At 47.9% G+C, this 21,639-nt stretch overlaps 1 protein-coding gene across 1 annotated transcript; it reads right to left on the bottom strand.

Moving 5' to 3' along the window:
* Window positions 1-580: 580 nt before the first annotated feature.
* On the bottom strand, window positions 581-20,121 carry INA (internexin neuronal intermediate filament protein alpha). The gene is given in 5 exon segments (XM_039546048.1): window positions 581-2,234; window positions 2,236-2,431; window positions 5,575-5,699; window positions 19,084-19,671; window positions 19,747-20,121. Coding segments are annotated over 5 exon segments (1,401 nt in total). The 3' UTR covers window positions 581-2,117.
* Between the last annotated feature and the right edge of the window lie 1,518 nt (window positions 20,122-21,639).

Below are 21,639 nucleotides of genomic sequence, written 5' to 3'. Positions count from 1 at the left end.
GTACCGTAAAAATCACCATCACAATGGACAGTCTCGAACAAAGGCCAAGTCTTGAATGGTCCATGTACACTGAGCTCTTCTCTTGCTCTGTAGGTGGCGCCTTTAAGCCAGGGAGGAGGTACGCTGGATGGGAAACAGGGTACGGTATGTTTGTTTGCTTATACTAAAGCCGCTGTTTAGATAAACGCACCAGGCTTCAGTGTTCCAGGCTATCATTGGCACTTTTCACCAGGACTAAACTAACTATAAAAATAGCAATAGCCAAATTATTAGATAATGTGCCAGAACCTTAGCTTGTGCAAATTGTTACAGCTCCATGGACATCTACTGAGCTATGACAGCTCATGCCAGCTGAGGACCCTGGCCCTCTTATTTCCATTCTAGTGCATCCCTAAGAACAGATTTATGCATTATACCAAATCATGCTCTCCTAGACTTTGAAGACAGGGCTGCACTGGTGTGACAGAAGAAACTGACCCAGGAACAGAGAACATGGCAAGTTCTCAAACCGAGACAGCCTGAAAGAGGACACAAGAGAGCGGTGGGATTCATGTCACAATTTGTTTTTTATTAACTTGTGCCTTACAGTAGAAGAGGAAAAGTGTGAGCAAACAAATGTTCTATTTCCAGGAGCTTATCCTGGCAACACTGACACCAAGGTTTTGTGAGATCATAACCTCAGAATGGCACAGTGCTTTGGCAAACACACAACAAACACAGTCTTCAGCTCTTGCAAAAGCGATCGCTGGCGATTTTAAGGCATTGGAAAAACCTGCAGAAGTAAATCCTATATTGAACTTGGCACACATTGGAACAGGTAGACTGAGACACATACAGTAACAAAGTTTGGCAGATTGAAATGGAAGGTGAAATGCTACCCTACCAGAATCCCTTCCTTTGGAAAAACAGTGGGTGTGAATCCATCCTTCAAGTGACTAGAATCTCTGTTATGGTCACCTTTGAGTCCATGACTGTTCATGTGTAAAGGTATGGTGGAAGTTGGAATTATTTTAATCCTATTACCTCACAGCACCAGTTGGTGTCTATTTATCAAGAGGAAGTGGAGTTTTTGTGCGGCTGTGTTGCTTCTGAGTCTGAATACCGAAGACAAAAAAATATGCATCTTCCAACACATCACCAGAAATGCACTGGAAGAGCCAGTGAGATCCACTTGTGATTTTATAGTGCAGGAGTGTGTACACATTTTAAATATACGAAGGAAACTCTCCTAATTTATGTGTGCTATTGATAAACCTCTTCTCATGAGAGTATGGACAGACTAATGCCACCAAACTATAGAAACAGTCAGTTGGCAGAAATGTATGCACCCTATAGCTTACTGCTAGTGCAAAAGTCAGGCTGGACATACCTCAGAATGTCCTGTGCTTCTCGACTTAAAGTGATAGGCTACAGCTCAAGATTTGGGGTTGTTGAAGGTTTGGTTTTTGTATTCTGCTGATTTTTAGAATAGATCAAGGCCCATAATCAAAAAACTAATTATAGCCCAAAAATTTTTTTTTAAAAAAACCATATGACTAGTTGGCACTGTCAATTCTAATCAATATCTTTTTCTTAACCCATTGGCTACCAGATGGAATGAGGTGATATGGACACAACGAGTCACTATGCAATCACAGAAGTGATTAACATGCATCTAGCTAACTGCAGAGCAGGGTGCTACAAAGACCGTCTATCCAAACCTGGAACTGCTTTGAAGGTGAAGAATAGACCAAATTCAGCCTTCTCCTAGTATAGTTTCTAACTGGAAATAGCCTTAACATGTGTAAGACGTACATCAGGAGCAGCCATGAATGCAGGTAGATTGTGTTGGCTTTGGAGTGAAGAGTTCCTTAGTGTGTGATTTGGTTTAACTAATCGTGATGACCCCAGAAGATGTAGTTACCCAGTTTGCCATCCTCTCCAATTTCAGCCTAAGCTTTGAGATCCCTCTGTCATTTAATTGCTCCCGGCTAGAGTGTGGGATGTACTATTTCTAATGATGCTGAAGCGCTGGGACATTTCTATTGGGTGACAAGCGCATTAATTCAGGTGTAGACAGTTGAAAGGTCTAGTGTATATTGTTCCCCCTTAAATGCTAATTCTATTAATTTCAAAGGTTACATTTTTTGGTTTGTAATGTTTCCTTCCTCCAGGTTTGATTGCTCGGTTTTCTTAGTAGACATTACGGTCTCCTCAATCATTTCAGCAAAGCTCTCCCTCATCTGACTAGATGATACTTGAGGACACTTTAGAAGCCGCCTCTTTCTCTTCTTTTTTAAAAGACAGAGTAGGAGATATTTTTGAGACAGTGGCCACAGGTAAACTGAAGACTCTGGGCTGGAAAGAATAACTGGGGCTAGAATGTGGATTCAGAGCCGAAATGCTGATGCTTCCAGTGGTAAAACGTGTCTCTTCACCTTCCAGCAGCTTCCTGAAAACACATCACAGAAGGAGAGGTTAGTTGGAGAAGGTTACCACCTCTGTGGCTCAGGTTAAACATGAACAAGCCAGTTTGGATATAAACTGAAATGGACTCCAGCTGCAAAGCTTGGACTCAGTTTTGAAACATTCCATACATTGGGATGTGCTTGGATTGGTTTTATTTTTATGGGCTCGTTATAAAGATGGGAGGGGGAGTGGCACGGATACTTGCAAAATGTGATCTAGGAGCCAGGTTCAGATTTTAAACACCTGCAAAGTCTGAGAGTGTCTGACCCAGAATTCTGATTCAGGCAATATCTGGATGAAAATAAGAAGCCCTCCACATCTACACCTGAAACTCAACCCAAACCTTTTTAAGGTTTAAAACAGCTCTGTTAATTCCCCGCCCCCCTTTTATTATTTTTTTCTGTGTTTTTGTGGGCTCTAACCTGGACCAGAACAAGGCACGAAAGAGGAGAAAGCAGGTTCTCATGTGACCGATATAAAATTTGCCTCCATTGGTGATTTCTGGGCACAGTTCCGCTATGTTAAATATAATGTATATTAAAAAAAAAACCAGTCAAATGAAAACCTTAGTCCACAAATGAAATTTACCCACCACTTTAGCCATTAGAAGCAACACCTTGAATCCCACCCAGTTTCGCTGTCTCAAGAGGTTTCATTCTGATGGCCATTGGAAAAACAGACACATTTCCAAAACACCTTCCAAACCTCCTGAACCTTCCCAGCTTCGCCCAGTTTTAAATCAGACCCAACAGAACCTCTTTCAGGCCCAGCTGTATGATCAACAGGGCAATCGTTTCAGCAGTGTGGCAGGCTACAGCCAACTGCATAGGGGCAGTTGAGACTGCTTCTCCTCTCCCCCTGCCCATTTACAGGGGAATAGGGAGAACTTTGTGGAGGAGGAAAGAATTAGAATTTCAATATTGGCCGTGCTTAGTGTGGATGGCTGGCATGGAGTTGCTGCACTTGAATGCAGGTACTGCCCTAGCTCCAGAGGTGAAAGTAAGCCGGTCCAGTCCGGTACAGAGTACTGGCAAGAGCCAGTACGCCGTGCCGCACCACATCGGGTTCTGCGGATGGGATTTAAAGGGCTTGGGGCGGGGAGACCCAAGCCCATTAAATCCCGGCCTGCAGCTCCGGTGGCAGGGCTGGGGCTGGCATTTAAAGTGCTCCTCCGAGCTTCCCCCTGCAGCTGGAAGCCTGGAGAAGCCCTTTAAATGCCGGCCCCGGCCTGCCGCAGCGTCAGGGCAGCAGGGAACTTGGAGGAGCCCTTTAAATCCCGGCCCTGGCCTGCAGCTCCGGTGGCCGGGCTGGGGATGGGATTTAAAGGGCTCCTCCGAGCTCCGTGCTGCGGCGGGAAGCCCGGAGGAGCCCTTTAAATCCCGCCCTTTAGTTCGCCCCAGGGGCTACCAGCCACCTCTGCAGCTGGGAGCCCCCTGGATGATTTAAAGGTCCTGGGACTCCCAGCCACAGCTGGTGCCTCAGGGCCATTAAATCTTGAGGCACCACCTCTTCCGGTTGAGGTCACGCACACCCCAGGACTCTGACGTATCGGTAAGTCCTGTGAGTTACTTTCACCCCTGCCTAGCTGACACAGGAGTGTGAATCAGGCCATGGCGCCAGACATGTACATCACAAAACCACTCATCAATCTGGTACAAAGGCCCCACTCTACTCAAGAAAGGCCCAGGATCTGGGCTAGCAAGGAGTGTTGGAAGGCCAAGATTAATAGGTATTGGCACAGTTGTGGAGGGTGAGGTACGGCAAGAGACCTGTATTTGGTACCAGCACCGGACCTGAGAAGCACTGACGTGGCTGAATCAAGAGGCCAAGTGAGGATAATGAAGGTTTTTGCAGATCAGGATTGGAGTGCTGTGACAGTGAGCAAAGCTATACACCCCGTAATGGACCAGCATCAGCAGCGGTGTGTGGGGTAGTCTGTTTAATGTAGGTTCTTATACCAGGCCCATCACCATGGCAGCTGAGCACCTTTTCAAGTAGGCTACCAAATGGCTGTAAACCAGGCACGGCTTTCAGTCACTCCTGAGCTGGGCTGGACGCGAAGGCAGGATGTAGCTGCAGTTTCAAAAGAACTTGGAAATACCATTTGTCGAGGGACAAGAGCCCAAAAAATGACCTTGCTTGCCCAGGGAAGCAAACCCCCATAGTGGCTAGGGGTGGAACATGCAAAGGGTACAGCACCAGCAGGAGCGGGGCTGAGACTGGGACCCAGGGGTGGGACTCAACCAACCCCTTCGTCAATAGGCTAACGGTCAAGACCACTCCAGGGCTAGAAGGCTAATGCAAGGGGCTCAATCCTTGACTTCAAAGACTCTCTAGATATCACAGCAGGGGAAGAGGAGAGAGATTCTGGGGGAAGGGGAGCCCTCCTGACAGACTGAAGCTCACTGAGATGAGAAAGCTCATCCCAAGGGGAGAGAAATGGGGACTCAGCCTCCCAGGAGAGGTTAAAAGTTGTCTGTCTGCGGGGGGGCTATTCCTATGTCACATGCAGGAGTTCGGTAAATCGATCTCTGAGCTCATCTCCAAGTCTGGGACAAGACTAAACAACACAGACAAGAGACTGGTTTGAGGGGCTAAGGGCATTGGCAGAGCCGAGGGGGGCATATGCATGGAGTGACTGGTGTTTGGAAAGGATATTGGGCGGGGGGTCACAGAGGTCAGATGGGGTGGGACCCCCGACTGCAGGGACACAGAGCAAGCAGGCTCTGGTGTTCCCGCTGTTCAGATCGGGAATCTTTTTCAGTCAGAATAACGTAGCTGTGAAACACAGGCTTGCGTTGCTCTGATGTGAAGGAAAACACCGGATGTGGGGGTGGGGGACTAGCAGAGCAGGAGGGGACTTTGGGCCTGGATTGAGGGGCATTGGCAGACTCTGGCAGGGAGCCCAGACTGGCATATCAGGGAGTAACGCAGGTCAGGACTGAGGTATGTTGGCATCTACTTGCTGTACCCGGTGTGTGATGAGAACCCCCACATCCACCACATGTGCCCTCCACTGACCCTCAGCAATTACAGCAAAACCAAGTGCTTTATTGGATTTACGGTTTTGTGCCAGGCAAGGTGGCACAGACGAGGAAAGGTCAAGTAAAGGTCGTGAGTTGTTACCTGTATGCAGCGATCTCTATATCCAGAGCCATTTTAACGTTGAGCAAGTCTTGATACTCCCTCAGATGATGAGCCATTTCGCTCTTGGTGTTCCTCAAGTCATTCTCCAGCTGACTGATGCTGTCCTGCAATCAAGCAAGCCCAGGGAGGTAAGGAGACGTGTTTCAAAAGCAAAGTCCTGAGCTGAACGCTTTATGTTCGTTTCATTACAGAGAGAGGGAAAAATACAATTGCCAGTTCATCCGTCACAGCAGATTCCTGGACAAGAGCGCAGCATGGGGAAATTCCAATTAAGATACCTGTGGCAGGAAAACAAGGCAACGGCAGCTGTTAAAGCTGCCGCTTTCATTTTTTCCAACTGCTTTATTTAATTTCTTGGACGGTTGTTATAGGGACAATTAGACAAATGTGTCCAATTAGCCACATCAGAGGAGCCCAGAGTTGAGAGAAATAACTCACTGAGGGCCCAGTTCCGAAAGCTGCTGAGCACCATCTGCCAGTGGTGGGAGATGGGTGCTCAGCACCTCCTAGGATTTGGCCCTTAGAGACTGATTAAACAAAGCAGGGGGCTGTGGAATGGGGTTGGTCTTGATTGTGCTGATGCAAGGCAAGGGTTGGGTACAGTGGGACCCCAACCCCTAAAGCAGGGGTGGGCAAACTTTTTGGCCTGAGGGCTACATGGGGGAATAGAAATGGTGTGGAGGGCCATGAATGCTCATGAAATTGAGGTAGGGGTACGGGAGGGGGTGTGGGCTCTGGGGTGGGGCTGCGGATGAGGAGTTTGGGGTGTAGGAGGATGCTCTGGGTTGGGACCAAGGGCGGGAGGGGGATCAGGGCTGGGGCAAGCGATTTGGGTGCAGGAAGGGATTCAGGCTCTGGCTGGGAGTGCAGGCTCAGGGGTGGGGCTGGGGAGGAGAGGTTTTGGGTGCTCCATGCTGGGATCAAGGGGTTTGGAGAGCAGGAGGGGGACCAGGGGTGGGGCATGGGGAGAGTCTCAGGGGTGTGGCCCCCAACCCAGCACCCCCCAGAGCAAGGCCAAGCCACTTGGTGCGGTTCAGGGACCGGCATAAAATGGCTCACGGGCCGGATCCGGCCCACGAGCCGTAGTCTGCCCACCCCTGCCCTAAAGGAAAGTTAAGGATTGTGCTAGAGATGCCCTCCCTCTCTTGTGGCGAAGGGTTTATCTGAGCTTTTACGCATGACCATGGGGAGACACCACTTTTTTTGCACAGAGAAATGTTAACCACTGAAACACAGCTACAAATTTGTTCCACACTGTAGCAGGAACCGAAGTGTCTTACGGCAGCAGCAAAATGATGGCATGGTAGATTCCCCAAACTAGCTAGCAGCCTTCCATAGGCAGGACTCCCAACGCCTTGAGAGGGAGGGACCCACATTGATCACCAGCTGAGGTTAGCTGATGAGCAGCATCTCCAGGTTCCAAAGGAGTTTAGTCCAGCTCTCTTCTGGAAGAGCGGGGGCTGGGACATGAGGCCATCAATGAGAAGCATAGAAAGGCTCCTCAGAGCTTAGTCGAAGACACAGCAGTTCCCCAAGGAGTGGGAAGAGAAGATGGTGGTAATGGAAGAGACAGCTCCTACACAGCCATGCTCCACCTCTCCTTAATACCATCTACACCTTCCGCGACCTCATCTTTATTTTTTTCCCTGCTTCACAAATGGATGGTGAAAGTGTAAAGGTAAAGTGGAAAGTGCATGCTAGGTAATAAGCCATCAAGTTGCAAAGCATATTTGTCTTTTAAAATATTGTAAATACTTTTAAAGTAACTTAAAGGGATGGTGCCAGAAGCTGCAAAGTTCTGATTTTCTTGAACAATCCTAGTTCACATTAAAACAAAATACTACAGACCTGGTGCATGCACAGCTATACTGAAGACATAGGGCTAAATTCAGACCTCATATAAGCTGCTGCCACTCTACTGAGTTCCTAAAAGTGTTGAATTCAGTGGACTTGCACTCACTCATGGGATCTCTGATTTAGATCTACACACTAAAATGAGTAATTCCCACACACAGAGCCAGATCCTGAGACAGTGCAGGTCAATGTAATCTCATTTACATCAATGGAGCTATGCTGCTTTACCCCAGCTGAGGACCTGACTCCATGCTCTAAGAACATAATAATGGCCCTACTGGGTCAGACCAAGGGTCCATCTATAGTAAGAGGAGGCCCTGATATATAAACCCTTATCAGAGGCCCAGTATGAGGCCTAAGGCCTGAACTAAAGTGATGGTCAAGACTTTGCTAACACAAAGCAAAGTGAAGCTGTGAGCCAGAGGCAGGCCCTGCTCAGAGTCTGGCAAGGAAAGGGCTGATGCTGCAAAAAGAGACAGACCTAAAAGGTGCTGGACACCAGATATCAGAACATTCGCATCCTTGTACACTCCACACAGATAACAGGGAACAAGCTGACCCATCCCAATGACAGGGCCAAAAGGGGAATATGATGGATAGAGTTGTTTTGTTCGAACCAACATGTACAAGGTGAGAGGCAGCACCTTACTATGTAGAGCGGTGTCACCAGTGTCGTCAGATGCTACCGGTGTGGTGCTCTGCTCTGTTCAGTGTTGATATCAATCGGCTGCGTGTGTTTCCTCTGTGTGCTGCCCCAGCTCTGCGCAGATTGCTGACCCAGCAGACCCCGAGAGAACCCCCAATGACCACAGACTCTAGTGGCACCCGGGCCAGGTTTATTGTCAAATGAAGCACAATGATAGTTCCCTCTAGACTTTACTCTACAGGACATACTAAGAATATGTGCCCCCTGGCAATGGACCAGCTCAGTCAGTGGCGGGACTTTCCACTGCCCCCTAGGCTGGACAAAGACATCCACTCAGAGGTGAATTCTTATACAGAGGTACAAACAAGTTACACATCACTCCTGATATATTGAGGTGCAACCCCTATACGTAGCAAGGTGTTGGTTTGTACATGTTGGTTTGAACAAAACAACTCTATCCATCATATTCCCCTTTTGGCCCTGTCATTGGGATGGGTCAGCTTGTTCCTTGTCATCTGTGTGGAGTGTACAAGGATGCGAATGTTCTGCTATCTGGTGTCCAGCACCTTTTAGGTCTGTCTCTTTTTGCAGCATCAGCCCTTTCCTTGCCAGACTCTGAGCAGGGCCTGCCTCTGGCTCACAGCTTCACTTGGCTTTGCGTTAGCAAAGTCTTGACCATTACTTTAGTTCAGGCCTTAGGCCTCATACTGGGCCTCTGATACCAAGGTTTATATCTCAGGGCCTCCCCTTACTACACCATCTAGCCCAGTATCCTGTCTTCCAACAGTGCCCAATGCCAGGTGCCCCAGAGGGAATGAACAGAACAGGGAATCATCAAGTGAGCCATCCCCTGTCGCTGATTCCCAGCTTCTGGCAAACAGAGGTTAGGGACACCATCCCTGTCCATCCTGGCTAACAGCCATTGATGGACCTGCCCTCCACGAATTTAGCTAGTTCTTTTTTGAACCCTGTTATGGTCTTGGCCTTCACAACATCCTTTGGCAAGGCGTTCCACAGGTTGACTGCGCATTGTGTGAAGAAATACTGCCTTGTGTTTGTTTTAAACCTGCTGTTCATTAATTTCATTTGGTGACCACTAGTTCTTGTGTTATAAGTCATAAACAACACTTCCTTATCTACTTCCTCTACACCAGTCATGATTTTATAGACCTCAATTGTATATCCCCTTAGCCATCTCTTTTGCAAGCTGAAAAGTCCCAGTCTTATTAATCTCTTCTCATACGGAAGCTGTTCCATACCCCTAATAATTTCTGTTGCCCTTTTCTGAACCTCTTCCAATTCCAATATATCTTTTTTGAGATGGGACGACCACATCTGCACACAGTATTCAAGATGTGGGTGTACCATGGATTTGTATAGAGGCAACACGATATTTTCTGTCCTATTATCTATCCCTTCCTTAATTATTCCCAGCATTCTGTTCACTTTTTTGACTGCTGCTGCACATTGAGTGCATGTTTTCAGAGAACTATCCACAATGACTCCAAGATCTCTTTCTTGAGTGCTAACAGCTAATTTAGACCCCATCGTTTATATATGTAGTTGGGATTATGCTTTCCAATGTGCATTACTTTGCATTTATCAACATTTAATTAATTCCCTTTTCACTAGAGTTGGGTGTGTCAGGCATATGTCAAGGTCTAGGACATTAAGCTATAACTGTGCTAACAGCAGCCTTGCTTTATTTGTGTAATTTGAAAATATGGCTCAAACACCTGTAAGGCACTGATCACCTGTTTAACCCTGGTGTTCAAGGATGCACATACAAATGCATGTGCAATTTCTGCAAGACAAAGCCCCATCAAAATCATTGAGGAAATTTGTCACAAATCTGAACGTTCTCTTCTGCTCCCGCTGAGGACAATGGCAAACGCTCCTTGACTTTAGCAGGAGCAGCCCATAGGTAATTTAAGGGATTCAGCAGATTTTCCTAATAAATGAAGTTGCCAGCTGTGCAATGGGTCAGAGTGACAGGGTATTTTTGCTGTCATAAAATTAAGGGATTTTCACATGGTTGCTTTTCCCATAAATACAGCCAGGGTTGTTTGCAAAGAGGACAATGATCTCACTAGTCAGTGACAAAATAAGGCGGAACAGGTAGCAGGGAAAATATAAGTTGAGTATTAGGGGGAAATTATATAACAATGGAGTAAATGGCTTAGAGAGGCTGTGGAATTGCCATGGTCTGAGAGAGGCTAGGCAATCAAGCAGAGATTGTTTCAGGATCATAAAATCAAAGCTGATACCATGAAGACACTGCAATATATGGCCCACAAGAGGTTCCTTTCAACCCAAATCATTCTCTGGGAATGTCTTTGTTGGGACAGATGTTCCCACAGGCACCACCTGACTCAGGCTTTTTTAGTTTTTTGGCTGTATATGTAGTTAGAATGCATATGAAAGTTGTATAACTTAGACCTGTGTGGGAAGCCGGGTGTTCTACATTGGCCAGCTAGGAAAATTCTCTCCCTCTCTGTTTCTTCCCAAGTCAGCCCTTAATGACTAGGTGCAGCTCTGTGTCTACAGTGGAAGAGACTCGTTGGTATTTCATTCCACCACTCCCTCCTCCCTGTCCTATTTTTTGTCTTGCAGAACCTACTAAATATATAATGCAAAGATGGCCACCAGCAGCAAAATCTACGGAGCTAAACAAGTAGCAGACATGCCAAATCCTGGTTTCAGCTCTACCCATGTCAACCTCTAGTAAATCCATGGACTTCAGTAGAGTTACTCTAGAGATGCAATGTCTGTTTACACTGCCTCCATCAATCTAGTCCCTGAGCTGTCATACATCCCCCTCTACCTCAAATTTGGAGGCAATGCCTTGCTTTGCTCCTGTGACCCCCTTTAAGCCCTTAACAACCATCGCTGATGGATTTTGATTAAGTCACAAAGACAGTGACCCTGGGGCAGAAACTCAAGGATGCGGAACGGGAGTTACAAATGAAGAAGGAATGGGGAGCTCATCAGGGCACACACTGAGATGCAGAGGGCATTCTGGGAGAAAATGAGCGTGCCATATAATATAAACTCCCATTATAATATCCCTGATGTATAACATCTTTTTGTTCAGTGTTTCTACAGCACCTATCACAGCAGGGACTTGGTCTGTGAAAGGGGCTCCCAGATGGAGTCACAACACAAGTAATTATAAATAATCTCCTCCTTGGTACAGCAATGCTGTGCTATTGACCAACTACATTAACAGTGGTTTTGTTGGATAACAACTCCACTCTCAGATAAAACACTGCTCAGTTCCTTTCCTCTAATTCTGTCACCTCATTTGAGCACCCGGGGGTACAAAACCACTTCTGTTCCGTGTACAACTTGGCTATATTCCTCCCCCGTATTGCTCTGGGACAGAGTTGGGTAAGATGAATAATACATATCAGGCCTAGTGACTGACAAGTATTTCAGATACAGAGCTCTGCCTCTCTGCCCTACCTACACGCCTCTGTTTAGCACTCATGTTTTCCTGCTAACATGCACTGTTTCTGAACCCACGTATAAATCCCAGCCTCTTGGTCATTCTGTGATCCTGTGTTAGCAGGGAAGAAGAACAGGAGTCCTTGTGGCACCTTAGAGACTAACACATTTATTTCAGCATAAGCTTTCGTGGGCTACAGCCCACTTCATCGGATGCATAGACTGGAACATACAGCAGGGAGCAGCTTGTGTCAAGCATGGATTGTGGCAGTCACCATTCAAACACTAGCACCGGGGGCATCAATCGTGTGGCAATCCTGGATGGTGCTGCAAGGAAATGTATTTCCTGGCCTATTTGCCCCAGACTTGGATTTGGCGCCGCACACATGAGATGAGGCTGCTTTTCATACCACTTGCTTGGACAATGTAAAAAGGTTTTGTTGCATTACCTAAGGGCCTGAGCCACAGGGCACACCAGTGATACCCACTGAAAATCAGTGTGAGTGCTGGGTGCTCAGCCCATCTTGGGGTCAAACAGCAATTAATGAATATCTTCCACTTAAATGGATCAGTTACATTTAGCTTAACTGAGCCCCTTATTCAGGACTCTTTAATTTTAGCCCCCATGGCTGCAAGAAGAGGAAATGCTTAAAAACTAAATTTCACCTAAATGGATGAAGGCGGAGCACTGCATGCTGGGATTTGCAGGCTTCATGGACCACATCTATGTGTTGAATATGAGGGCACCAATGGACCTTATTGTAGAACTGTGGGCTACATTTGGCCCAAGACTCATGCCTGCTAGTAGAAGCTATTTCAGAGCAAAAAGCAGTAAACTCTGGAGACTTCTATGGAAGGCTGCAACAAGAAATATTGCTATAGAACCTGTGAGGCTGACAACATTATGAGCATCTATCAATGTTTTCCCTTACGGAAAAGTCCTAGAGAACTGACTAGGGACTCTTTCTATATCTTTTAAAACAGTCCTATAGATTTTCATAGAGAAAAATGTATCCCTGCTATAGAAATCTACAGGATGGTTTAAAAAACACCCCAAACTATGGAAAGAATCTCATTTTCTATTAAAATATATACATTTCTGTAGGACACTACTGATTTAATCTTTATCCTATAATTTCCTATAAGGGATGCAAGAGATGCCACTAATTACCACCCCCATTAAACTAAAATCCAAGGATCATACATTAATAAGTTTATATTCCATAATTAGATCAATTTCAACTATCCCAGAGTTTAATCCGGTTGTAGTATTTCTTCCTACATATAGGTTGTTCTTGCAATCTCTGTTCACATGGCATCAAGGCTACAATATTTAAGAGGGTTACTAATATGTAATCCTTTTGAGTCTGCCTCTATGCACTGTCACAGGACATCAAAATATTTCCATATTATTAAGTGAAGGAGAATAGCACCAACTATTTACTTAGATTGCAAGCAGTTTAGAGCAGGTATCAGGAGTTTATACAACCCTTAGCAGAGTATGGCCCTGAAAATGATTGGGGGCAGCACTGCAGTATAAATATTAAATAGTATTAGTTAAATATTATGTGCAGTAATTAATTCAGGAAGAAACTGTACAATTTAGCTATGGCTGATCATTTATGTTAACAAGATGTTGCAACCTCACTATTTTTTTATCATCACAAAGGCTTCCCCAGAGTAAAAACTGGACAAACAAACAAACTATATTTTGTTGAGAGTCAGGGGAATTTAAGAACATATAAGAACATAAGAAAGGCCGTACCGGGTCAGACCAAAGGTCCATCTAGCCCAGTATCTGTCTACCGACAGTGGCCAATGCCAGGTGCCCCAGAGGGAGTGAATCTAACAGGCAATGATCAAGTGATCTCTCTCCTGCCATCCATCTCCATCCTCTGACGAACAGAGGCTAGGGACACCATTCTTACCCATTCTGGCTAATAGCCATTTATGGACTTAGCCACCATGAATTTATCCAGTCCCCTTTTAAACATTGTTATAGTCCTAGCCTTCACAACCTCCTCAGGTAAGGAGTTCCACAAGTTGACTGTGCGCTGCGTGAAGAACTTTCTTTTATTTGTTTTAAACCTGCTGCCTATTAATTTCATTTGGTGACCCCTAGTTCTTGTATTATGGGAATAAGTAAATAACTTTTCCTTATCCACTTTCTCAACATCACTCATGATTTTATATACCTCTATCATGTCCCCCCTTAGTCTTCTCTTTTCCAAGCTGAAGAGTCCTAGCCTCTTTAATCTTTCCTCGTATGGGACCCTCTCTAAACCCCTAATCATTTTAGTTGCCCTTTTCTGAACCTTTTCTAGTGCTAGAATATCTTTTTTGAGGTGAGGAGACCACATCTGTACACAGTATTCGAGATGTGGGCGTACCATGGATTTATATAAGGGCAATAATATATTCTCAGTCTTATTCTCTATCCCCTTTTTAATGATTCCTAACATCCTGTTTGCTTTTTTGACCGCCTCTGCACACTGCGTGGACATCTTCAGAGAACTATCCACGATGACGCCAAGATCTTTTTCCTGACTCGTTGTAGCTAAATTAGCCCCCATCATGTTGTATGTATAGTTGGGGTTATTTTTTCCAATGTGCATTACTTTACATTTATCCACATTAAATTTCATTTGCCATTTTGTTGCCCAATCGCTTAGTTTTGTGAGATCTTTTTGAAGTTCTTCACAATCTGCTTTGGTCTTAATTATCTTGAGAAGTTTAGTATCATCTGCAAACTTGGCCACCTCACTGTTTACCCCTTTCTCCAGATCATTTATGAATAAATTGAATAGGATTGGTCCTAGGACTGACCCTTGGGGAACACCACTAGTTACCCCTCTCCATTCTGAGAATTTACCATTAATTCCTACCCTTTGTTCCCTGTCCTTTAACCAGTTCTCAATCCATGAAAGGACCTTCCCTTTTATTCCATGACAGCTTAATTTACGTAAGAGCCTTTGGTGAGGGACCTTGTCAAAGGCTTTCTGGAAATCCAAGTACGCTATGTCCACCGGATCCCCCTTGTCCACATGTTTGTTGACCCTTTCAAAGAATTCTAATAGATTAGTAAGACACGATTTCCCTTTACAGAAACCATGTTGACTATTGCTCAAGAGTTTATGTTTTTCTATGTGTCTGACAATTTTATTCTTTACTATTGTTTCAACTAATTTGCCCGGTACCGATGTTAGACTTACCAGTCTGTAATTGCCGGGATCACCCCTAGAGCCCTTTTTAAATATTGGCGTTACATTAGCTAACTTCCAGTCATTGGGTACCGAAGCCGATTTAAAGGACAGGTTACAAACCTTAGTTAATAGTTCCGCAACTTCACATTTGAGTTCTTTCAGAACTCTTGGGTGAATGCCATCTGGTCCCGGTGACTTGTTAATGTTGAGTTTATCAATTAATTCCAAAACCTCCTCTAGTGACACTTCAATCTGTAACAGTTCCTCAGATTTGTCACCTACAAAAGCCAGCTCAGGTTTGGGAATCTCCCTAACATCCTCAGCCGTGAAGACTGAAGCAAAGAATCCATTTAGTTTCTCCGCAATGACTTTATCGTCTTTAAGCGCTCCTTTTGTATTTTGATCATCAAGGGGCCCCACTGGTTGTTTAGCAGGCTTCCTGCTTCTGATGTATTTAAAAAATGTTTTGTTATTACCTTTGGAGGTTTTGGCTATCCGTTCTTCAAACTCCTCTTTGGCTTTTCTTATTACACTCTTGCACTTAAGTTGGCAGTGTTTGTGCTCCTTTCTATTTGCCTCACTAGGATTTGACTTCCACTTTTTAAAGGAAGTCTTTTTATCTCTCACTGCTTCTTTTACATGGTTGTTAAGCCACGGTGGCTTTTTTAGTTCTTTTACTGTTTTTCTTAATTTGGGGTATACATTGAAGTTGGGCCTCTATTATGGTGTCTTTAAAAAGGGCCCGTGCAACTTGCAGGGATTTCACTTTAGTCACTGTACCTTTTAACTTTTGTCTAACTAACCCCCTCATTTTTGTATAGTTCCCCCTTTTGAAATTAAATGCCACAGTGTTGGGCAGTTGTGTTCTTCCCACCACAGGGATGTTGAATGCTATTGTATTATGGTCACTATTTCCAAGCAGTCCTGCTATAGTTACCTCTTGGACCAGCTCCTGCACTCCACTCAGGATTAAATCTAGAGTTGCCTCTCCCCTTGTGGGTTCCCGTACCAGCTGCTCCATGAAGCAGTCATTTAAAGTATCGAGAAATTTTATCTCTGCATTTCGTCCTGAAGTGAAATGTTCCCAGTCAATATGGGGATAATTGAAATCCCCCACTATTATTGTGTTCTTAATTTTGATAGCCTCTCTAATTTCCCTTAGCATTTCATCATCACTATTACTGTCCTGGTCAGGTGGTCAATAATAGATCCCTAATGTTATATTTTTACTAGAGCATGAAATTTCTATCCATAGAGACTCTATGGAACATGTGGATTCGCTTACGATTTTTACTTCATTTGAATCTACACTTTCTTTCACATATAGTGCCACTCCTCCCCCTGCACGACCTGTTCTGTCCTTCCGATATATTTTGTACCCCGGAATGATTGTATCCCATTGGTTGCTCTCAGTCCACCAGGTTTCTGTGATGCCTATTATATCTATATCCTCCTTTATCACAAGGCACTCTAGTTCACCCATCTTATTATTTAGACTTCTGGCATTTGTGTACAAGCACTTTAAAAACTTGTCCCTGTTTATTAGCCTGCCTTTTTCTGATGTGCCAGATTCTTTTTTATGTGACTGTTTATCATCTGATCCGGCCCTTACATTATACTTTTCAGTCCTCTGCTCCTGACTATAACCTGGAGATTCTCTATCATCAGACTCTCCCCTAACAGAAGTCTGTGTCCGATCCACACGCTCCTCTGCAGCAGTCGGCTTTGCCCCATCACCTAGTTTAAAAACTGCTCTACAACCTTTTTAATGTTTAGTGCCAGCAGTCTGGTTCCACTTTGGTTTAGGTGGAGCCCATCTCTCCTGTATAGGCTCCTCCCAACCCAGAAGTTTCCCCAGTTCCTAATGAACGTGAACCCCTCCTCTCTACACCATCGTCTCATCCACGCATTGAGACTCTGAAGCTCCGCCTGCCTACCTGGCCCTGCGCGTGGAACTGGGAGCATTTCTGAAAATGCCACCATAGAGGTCCTGGATTTCAGTCTCTTCCCTAGCAGCCTAAATTTGGCTTCCAGGACATCTCTCCTACCCTTCCCTATGTCATTGGTACCTACATGTACCACGACCACCGGCTCCTCCCCAGCACTACACATAAGTCTATCTAGATGCCTCGAGAGATCCGCAACCTTCACACCAGGCAGGCAAGTCACCATACGGTTCTCCCGGTCATCACAGACCCAGCTATCTACATTTCTAATAATCAAATCTCCCATTACTAACACCTGCCTTTTCCTAGAAACTGGAGTTCCCTCCCCCAGAGAGGCAACCTCAGTGCGAGAGGCAACCCCAGCACCATCTGGAAGGAGGGTCCCAACTATGGGAAGGTTTCCCTCTGCTCCCATTGACTGCTCTGCTTCCCTGGGCCTTTCTTCCTCCTCAACAGCACAGGAGCTGTCTGAGCGGAGGTGGGACAATTCTACAGTGTCCCAGAAAGCCTCATCAACATACCTCTCTGCCTCTCTTAGCTCCTCCAGTTCCGCCACCCTGGCCTCCAAATTCCGTACATGGTCTCTGAGGGCCAGGAGCTCCTTGCACCGACTGCACACATACGCCACCCGTCCACAGGGCAGGTAATCATACATGCTACACTCAGTGCAATAAACTGGATAGCCCCCACCCTGCTGCTGGGCTTCTGCCTGCATTGTCTCCTAGTTAATGTAAGGGTGGTTTAAAGAAAGAGGTTTTGAATGTAGTTTGGTTTATAGGTTTTAGGATTTTAGGGGGGGGGCACAGGGAAGGGGTTACGGCCAGCAAGGGACTCCCGCTCCCTTCCCACTCCCCTTCTAAACTCCCTTGCGAAACTCCCTGTTAGCAGCCCCTGTTCGCTTGTGCGTGGCTTTATAAAGCCCTGGCCTGAGTGAATGCTCCGCCCACTGATTAAGGCTCAGCCAATTACCAGAGGCTTCGAGCTTTCAAACCTGCCTCCAACTGCCAGCCAGAGCACAGGGTCCCTCAAACAACCAAACAAACAAACAGACTGACAAACACAAGCTCAGCACACAGCAAGTAACCCCCAAACACAAACAAACACACACTACAGACAGTCACTTACCCCACAGATGCTGTATTAGCTCCTCCTTCACCTAGAGAACTCCCTTGAAACTCCCTGTTTGCAAAGCTAATTTAAATTAGCATCTTTCCCAAACCATACAAAAGAGACTGAGGGTCTGATTTCAATGGGCTTTGCATTAGAGGGAGTCTTTCCATTGATTTCAGTGGTTTTTGGAGCAGGCCCTAAGGAATATTTCTCCTCATATAGCTGCGAAGGGTTTTAAGCCCTGCAATTGACAGTACATGTAACAAATGCCCTTGAAAACAGGGCAAGGAGGCAGCTCGGATGGTTTCTAGAAATTACCCATCCAGAAGAAGAAAAGCGGTGCAGTTCCGGAGTTCAGCTCCGCTGCAAAGTGACAAAACTGACTTGAAAGGCTGGTTTGGGCAGAAATTCTCTTCATTCATTAAACGTGAATTAAAAGACTTTTTACAGCGATCCGCTGAAGTCTGGTGAAGGTACATGTCAAATTCAGGACCTTGCTAGAGACACTTTTTCCAGCCCTGTCTACCTATTGCTCCAACACCCACCCACATGAAACCTGCAGAACGCGCAGTGCAGACTCACACCTTGAGGGTGGGAACGGCAGAAGACCTAAAGACGGATCCCTTTGCACAGACATCCCTGGGGCTATAGGGAAATCACGCCTCTGGCTGTGTGCACCTTCATGCATTTACACCACTGCACGTCTGCTCCCCAATCTCAACCCAACACCGTGTGTGACATCCTGGCTCCACTAAAGCCAACGGTAAAACTCCCAAACAACCCCACGTAGTTCATCTTCTGGGACCCTTTCCCCCATGAAATCCTTTAATCCCCGCTCTCCCACGTGCGGGGTCCTTCCCTGATTTCCAGCGGCTTATGCCCGGGCTTACTTGACATACAACTCCGCTGTCGCTGCCTTCCCAGTCAAACTAGAAAACTCCCCAGACTTCCCCCAGCCCCTGCTGATCCGTGATAACTGGACTTCTCTGACCACTCCAGCTCGGGTGGCGGAGTCAGTCCAATGCCGCACAGGCTAGACATGTCCCGGAGTGCATGGGAGAGGTACGGCCCGTTGGGTCTGGCTAGTGGTGGCCAGGGGTCCCTAGCCCTGCGCGGGCGAGAGACACTCAATGCCACATGGGGAACAAGGGCCCTGCATGGGGTGGAGGTGCCAGGTGCTGCACGAGGCTGCGGTGCCCGGCGCTGCACGAGGCTGCGGTGCCCGGCGCTGCAGGGGGATGCTCGAGTCGGGGGTGCCCGGCGCTGCACGGGGCTGCCTCACCTGCATCCCGCCCACCTCGGCGCCGTGCCTCTCCTCCATCTCCCGGATCTGCCGCTCCAGGGACTCGTTGGCGCCCCGCAGGCTCTCCACCTCCAGGGTGCGGGCCTGCAGCTGGCGGCGGTACTCGTGGATCTCCTCGCGGCCGGCCCGGATGGCCTGGCTGCTGCGCGCCGCCTGCTCGTGGAGGTCGGCGAACTTGGAGCGGTACCACTCCTCGGCCGCCTGCAGGTTCTTGGCCGCCAGCGACTCGTACTGGGCGCGGATCTCCCGCAGCGCCGAGCTCAGGTCCGGCTTGGCCAGATCCGGCTCCACCGAGGCCCGGGCGGCCTGGAGCGCGGCCGCCAGCTCGGCCAGCTCCTCCTCGTGCACCCGGCGCAGGAAGGCGAGTTCCTCCCGCAGCGCCTCCACCTTCTCCTCCAGCCCCAGGCGGGCCCGCGCCGCCCCGTCCGCCTGCTGCTGCTGCGCCCGGGCGCGCTGCTCCGCCTCGGCCCGGCCCCGCGCCTCCTCCTCGCAGCGCGCCCGCAGGCGCTGCACCTCCCCGGCCAGCTGCTCCCGCGCCCGCGCCGCCCGCGCCTGCTCCGCCCCGGCCTACTCCAGCTGGGCCCGCATGCGCTGCACCTCCCCGGCCAGCTGCTCCCGCGCCCGCGCCTGCTCCGCCCCGGCCTCCTCCCGCTGGGCCCGCAGCTGCCGCAGCTCGCCCCGCAAGAGCTCGCCCAGGCGGGAGGGCTCGGCCTGGCGCTGCCGCAGCGCGCCCCGCTCGGCCTCCAGCAGCCGGTGCTGCTGCTCCAGCTGCCGCACCCGCTCGAGGTAGCTGGCGAAGCGGCCGTTCAGCCCCTGCAGCTGCTGCTTCTCGCCGCCGCGGCCCAGGTCCAGCCACGCCTCGGCCCGGCGGGGGGCGCCCAGCGGGAGCCCATGGCTGCGGGGCAGCGAGGGGCCCCGGGCGCCGCCCGGGCGGGAGGCGGCGGCGGGCGGCCGAGGGGGCTCCCCGAAGATCTTGCGGTAGGAGGAGGCGGCCAGGTAGTGGGGCTCCGAGCTCATGCTGCAGGCTGGGGGGGAGGCCGGCGCGCCCCTGCCATATACAGCGGGGCGGGGCGGGGCGCCCGACGCGGCGGGGCGGGGAGGCTGCAGTCCCCCGGGCGCGGCGGAGGCTGGCGGAGCCCGGAGCGGGAGCTGTCCGTTTTGCCGCAGTGCTGATGTCAGCCCCGCGCCCGGACTCCCGAGTTGGGGCCGGCCCAGCTGCTTCGCTCGCAGCGGGAGAGAGTTGGGCGGACAGACAGACAGATCCACCCTCGTGAAGCACAAACCGCCCGGGGGATTCCCAGGGAACCCGTGACCCCCTTCCCTCCACCCTTCCGCTGCACCTTCACCTGGGCTGGTTTTCTGCGGTCACCCGCAGCTTTGCATTCCCCTTGTCCCACTGCGACTTTAAGGGGGGGGGGTTCAAGATCACCCGAGGAAAAAAGCAATCGAAAGACACGCCCTGATCAACTTTAGCAACCGGTAGGAAGTGCGGGGTTTGGGGGACAAGGGTAGGTTAGGTGGATGCGCGAACAGATCATTAATTGAGCAGATAGAACAAGTGAGTAGCTACTAGATGGTTAAATTGGTTTGGATTCGATCAGACTCTGAACTCTGTTAACTGTGTACTCCTGCATTAGTAAGTTATAAACATATATAAAAGAAACAGTTTAAAAATCACCTTTGCCATCATCCATGTACGCTGATCAACAGCTGGAATTTTTCCAGAATCATTGCGTAGTGTTGCACACACATATTGGGCTAAATTCATCCCTGGTAGCACCCCACTGAAGTCAATGGAGCTAAAACCCGTGATGAATTTGGCTCCATGTTGCTTACAGGAGTTAAAGGGTGGAAAGTGTCCATTCAATGTAAAAACTGTAGCTGATGCCAATGAGCAAATTTGTGTTTTCTACAGAATATTCTTGTAAGGATTTTTCTGTAACAAACAGGATCGACTGAGGAGGGAGTGCCAGACAAGTGTTCTGACAGGTGAATCTCCCATATAGGAATTCTTTCTTCCATTATATATAGTGCCAAAATAATATGTAGTTACTTAGTAGGTAGCAGCAACAACAGATAGATGTATGTATATCTGGATGATAGATGTAGGAATATCAATAGGTATGTGACATGTCTGAATCTGATGAGGAAACAGTTTCAAAAGTGTTACTTATCTTTGCAATCTGGAGAAAGAAATGTGTTTAAATGCACAGCTGAAGTCTTACAAATTAAGGTCTATGCAGAAGAGATAGGACCTTCAGTTTCCCCTGAGACTTCTATAGGGTAGTGGTTTGCATTGTTGTACCTGACCAACATTTCCCCTTCCCCCCTTCTCCTCCCTTTTGTGCAGTGTGCCAGTCACAGCCTTCCACCCCAGCGGTGGTTGCATTTTACTGGCATTGTATGGATTTAAGTCCCAATCCTGTAATTAGATCATCCAGCATGGATACCACAAGTGGAGGGAGATATGATAGAGGTCTATAAAATCATGAATGGTGAGGAGACAGTGAATAAGGATGTGTTATTTACTCCTTT

This window comes from Mauremys reevesii, linkage group 7, assembly GCF_016161935.1.
Source record: "Mauremys reevesii isolate NIE-2019 linkage group 7, ASM1616193v1, whole genome shotgun sequence".
Taxonomy (NCBI): domain Eukaryota; kingdom Metazoa; phylum Chordata; order Testudines; family Geoemydidae; genus Mauremys; species Mauremys reevesii.
This window is presented reverse-complemented; position numbering and strand designations above follow the sequence as displayed.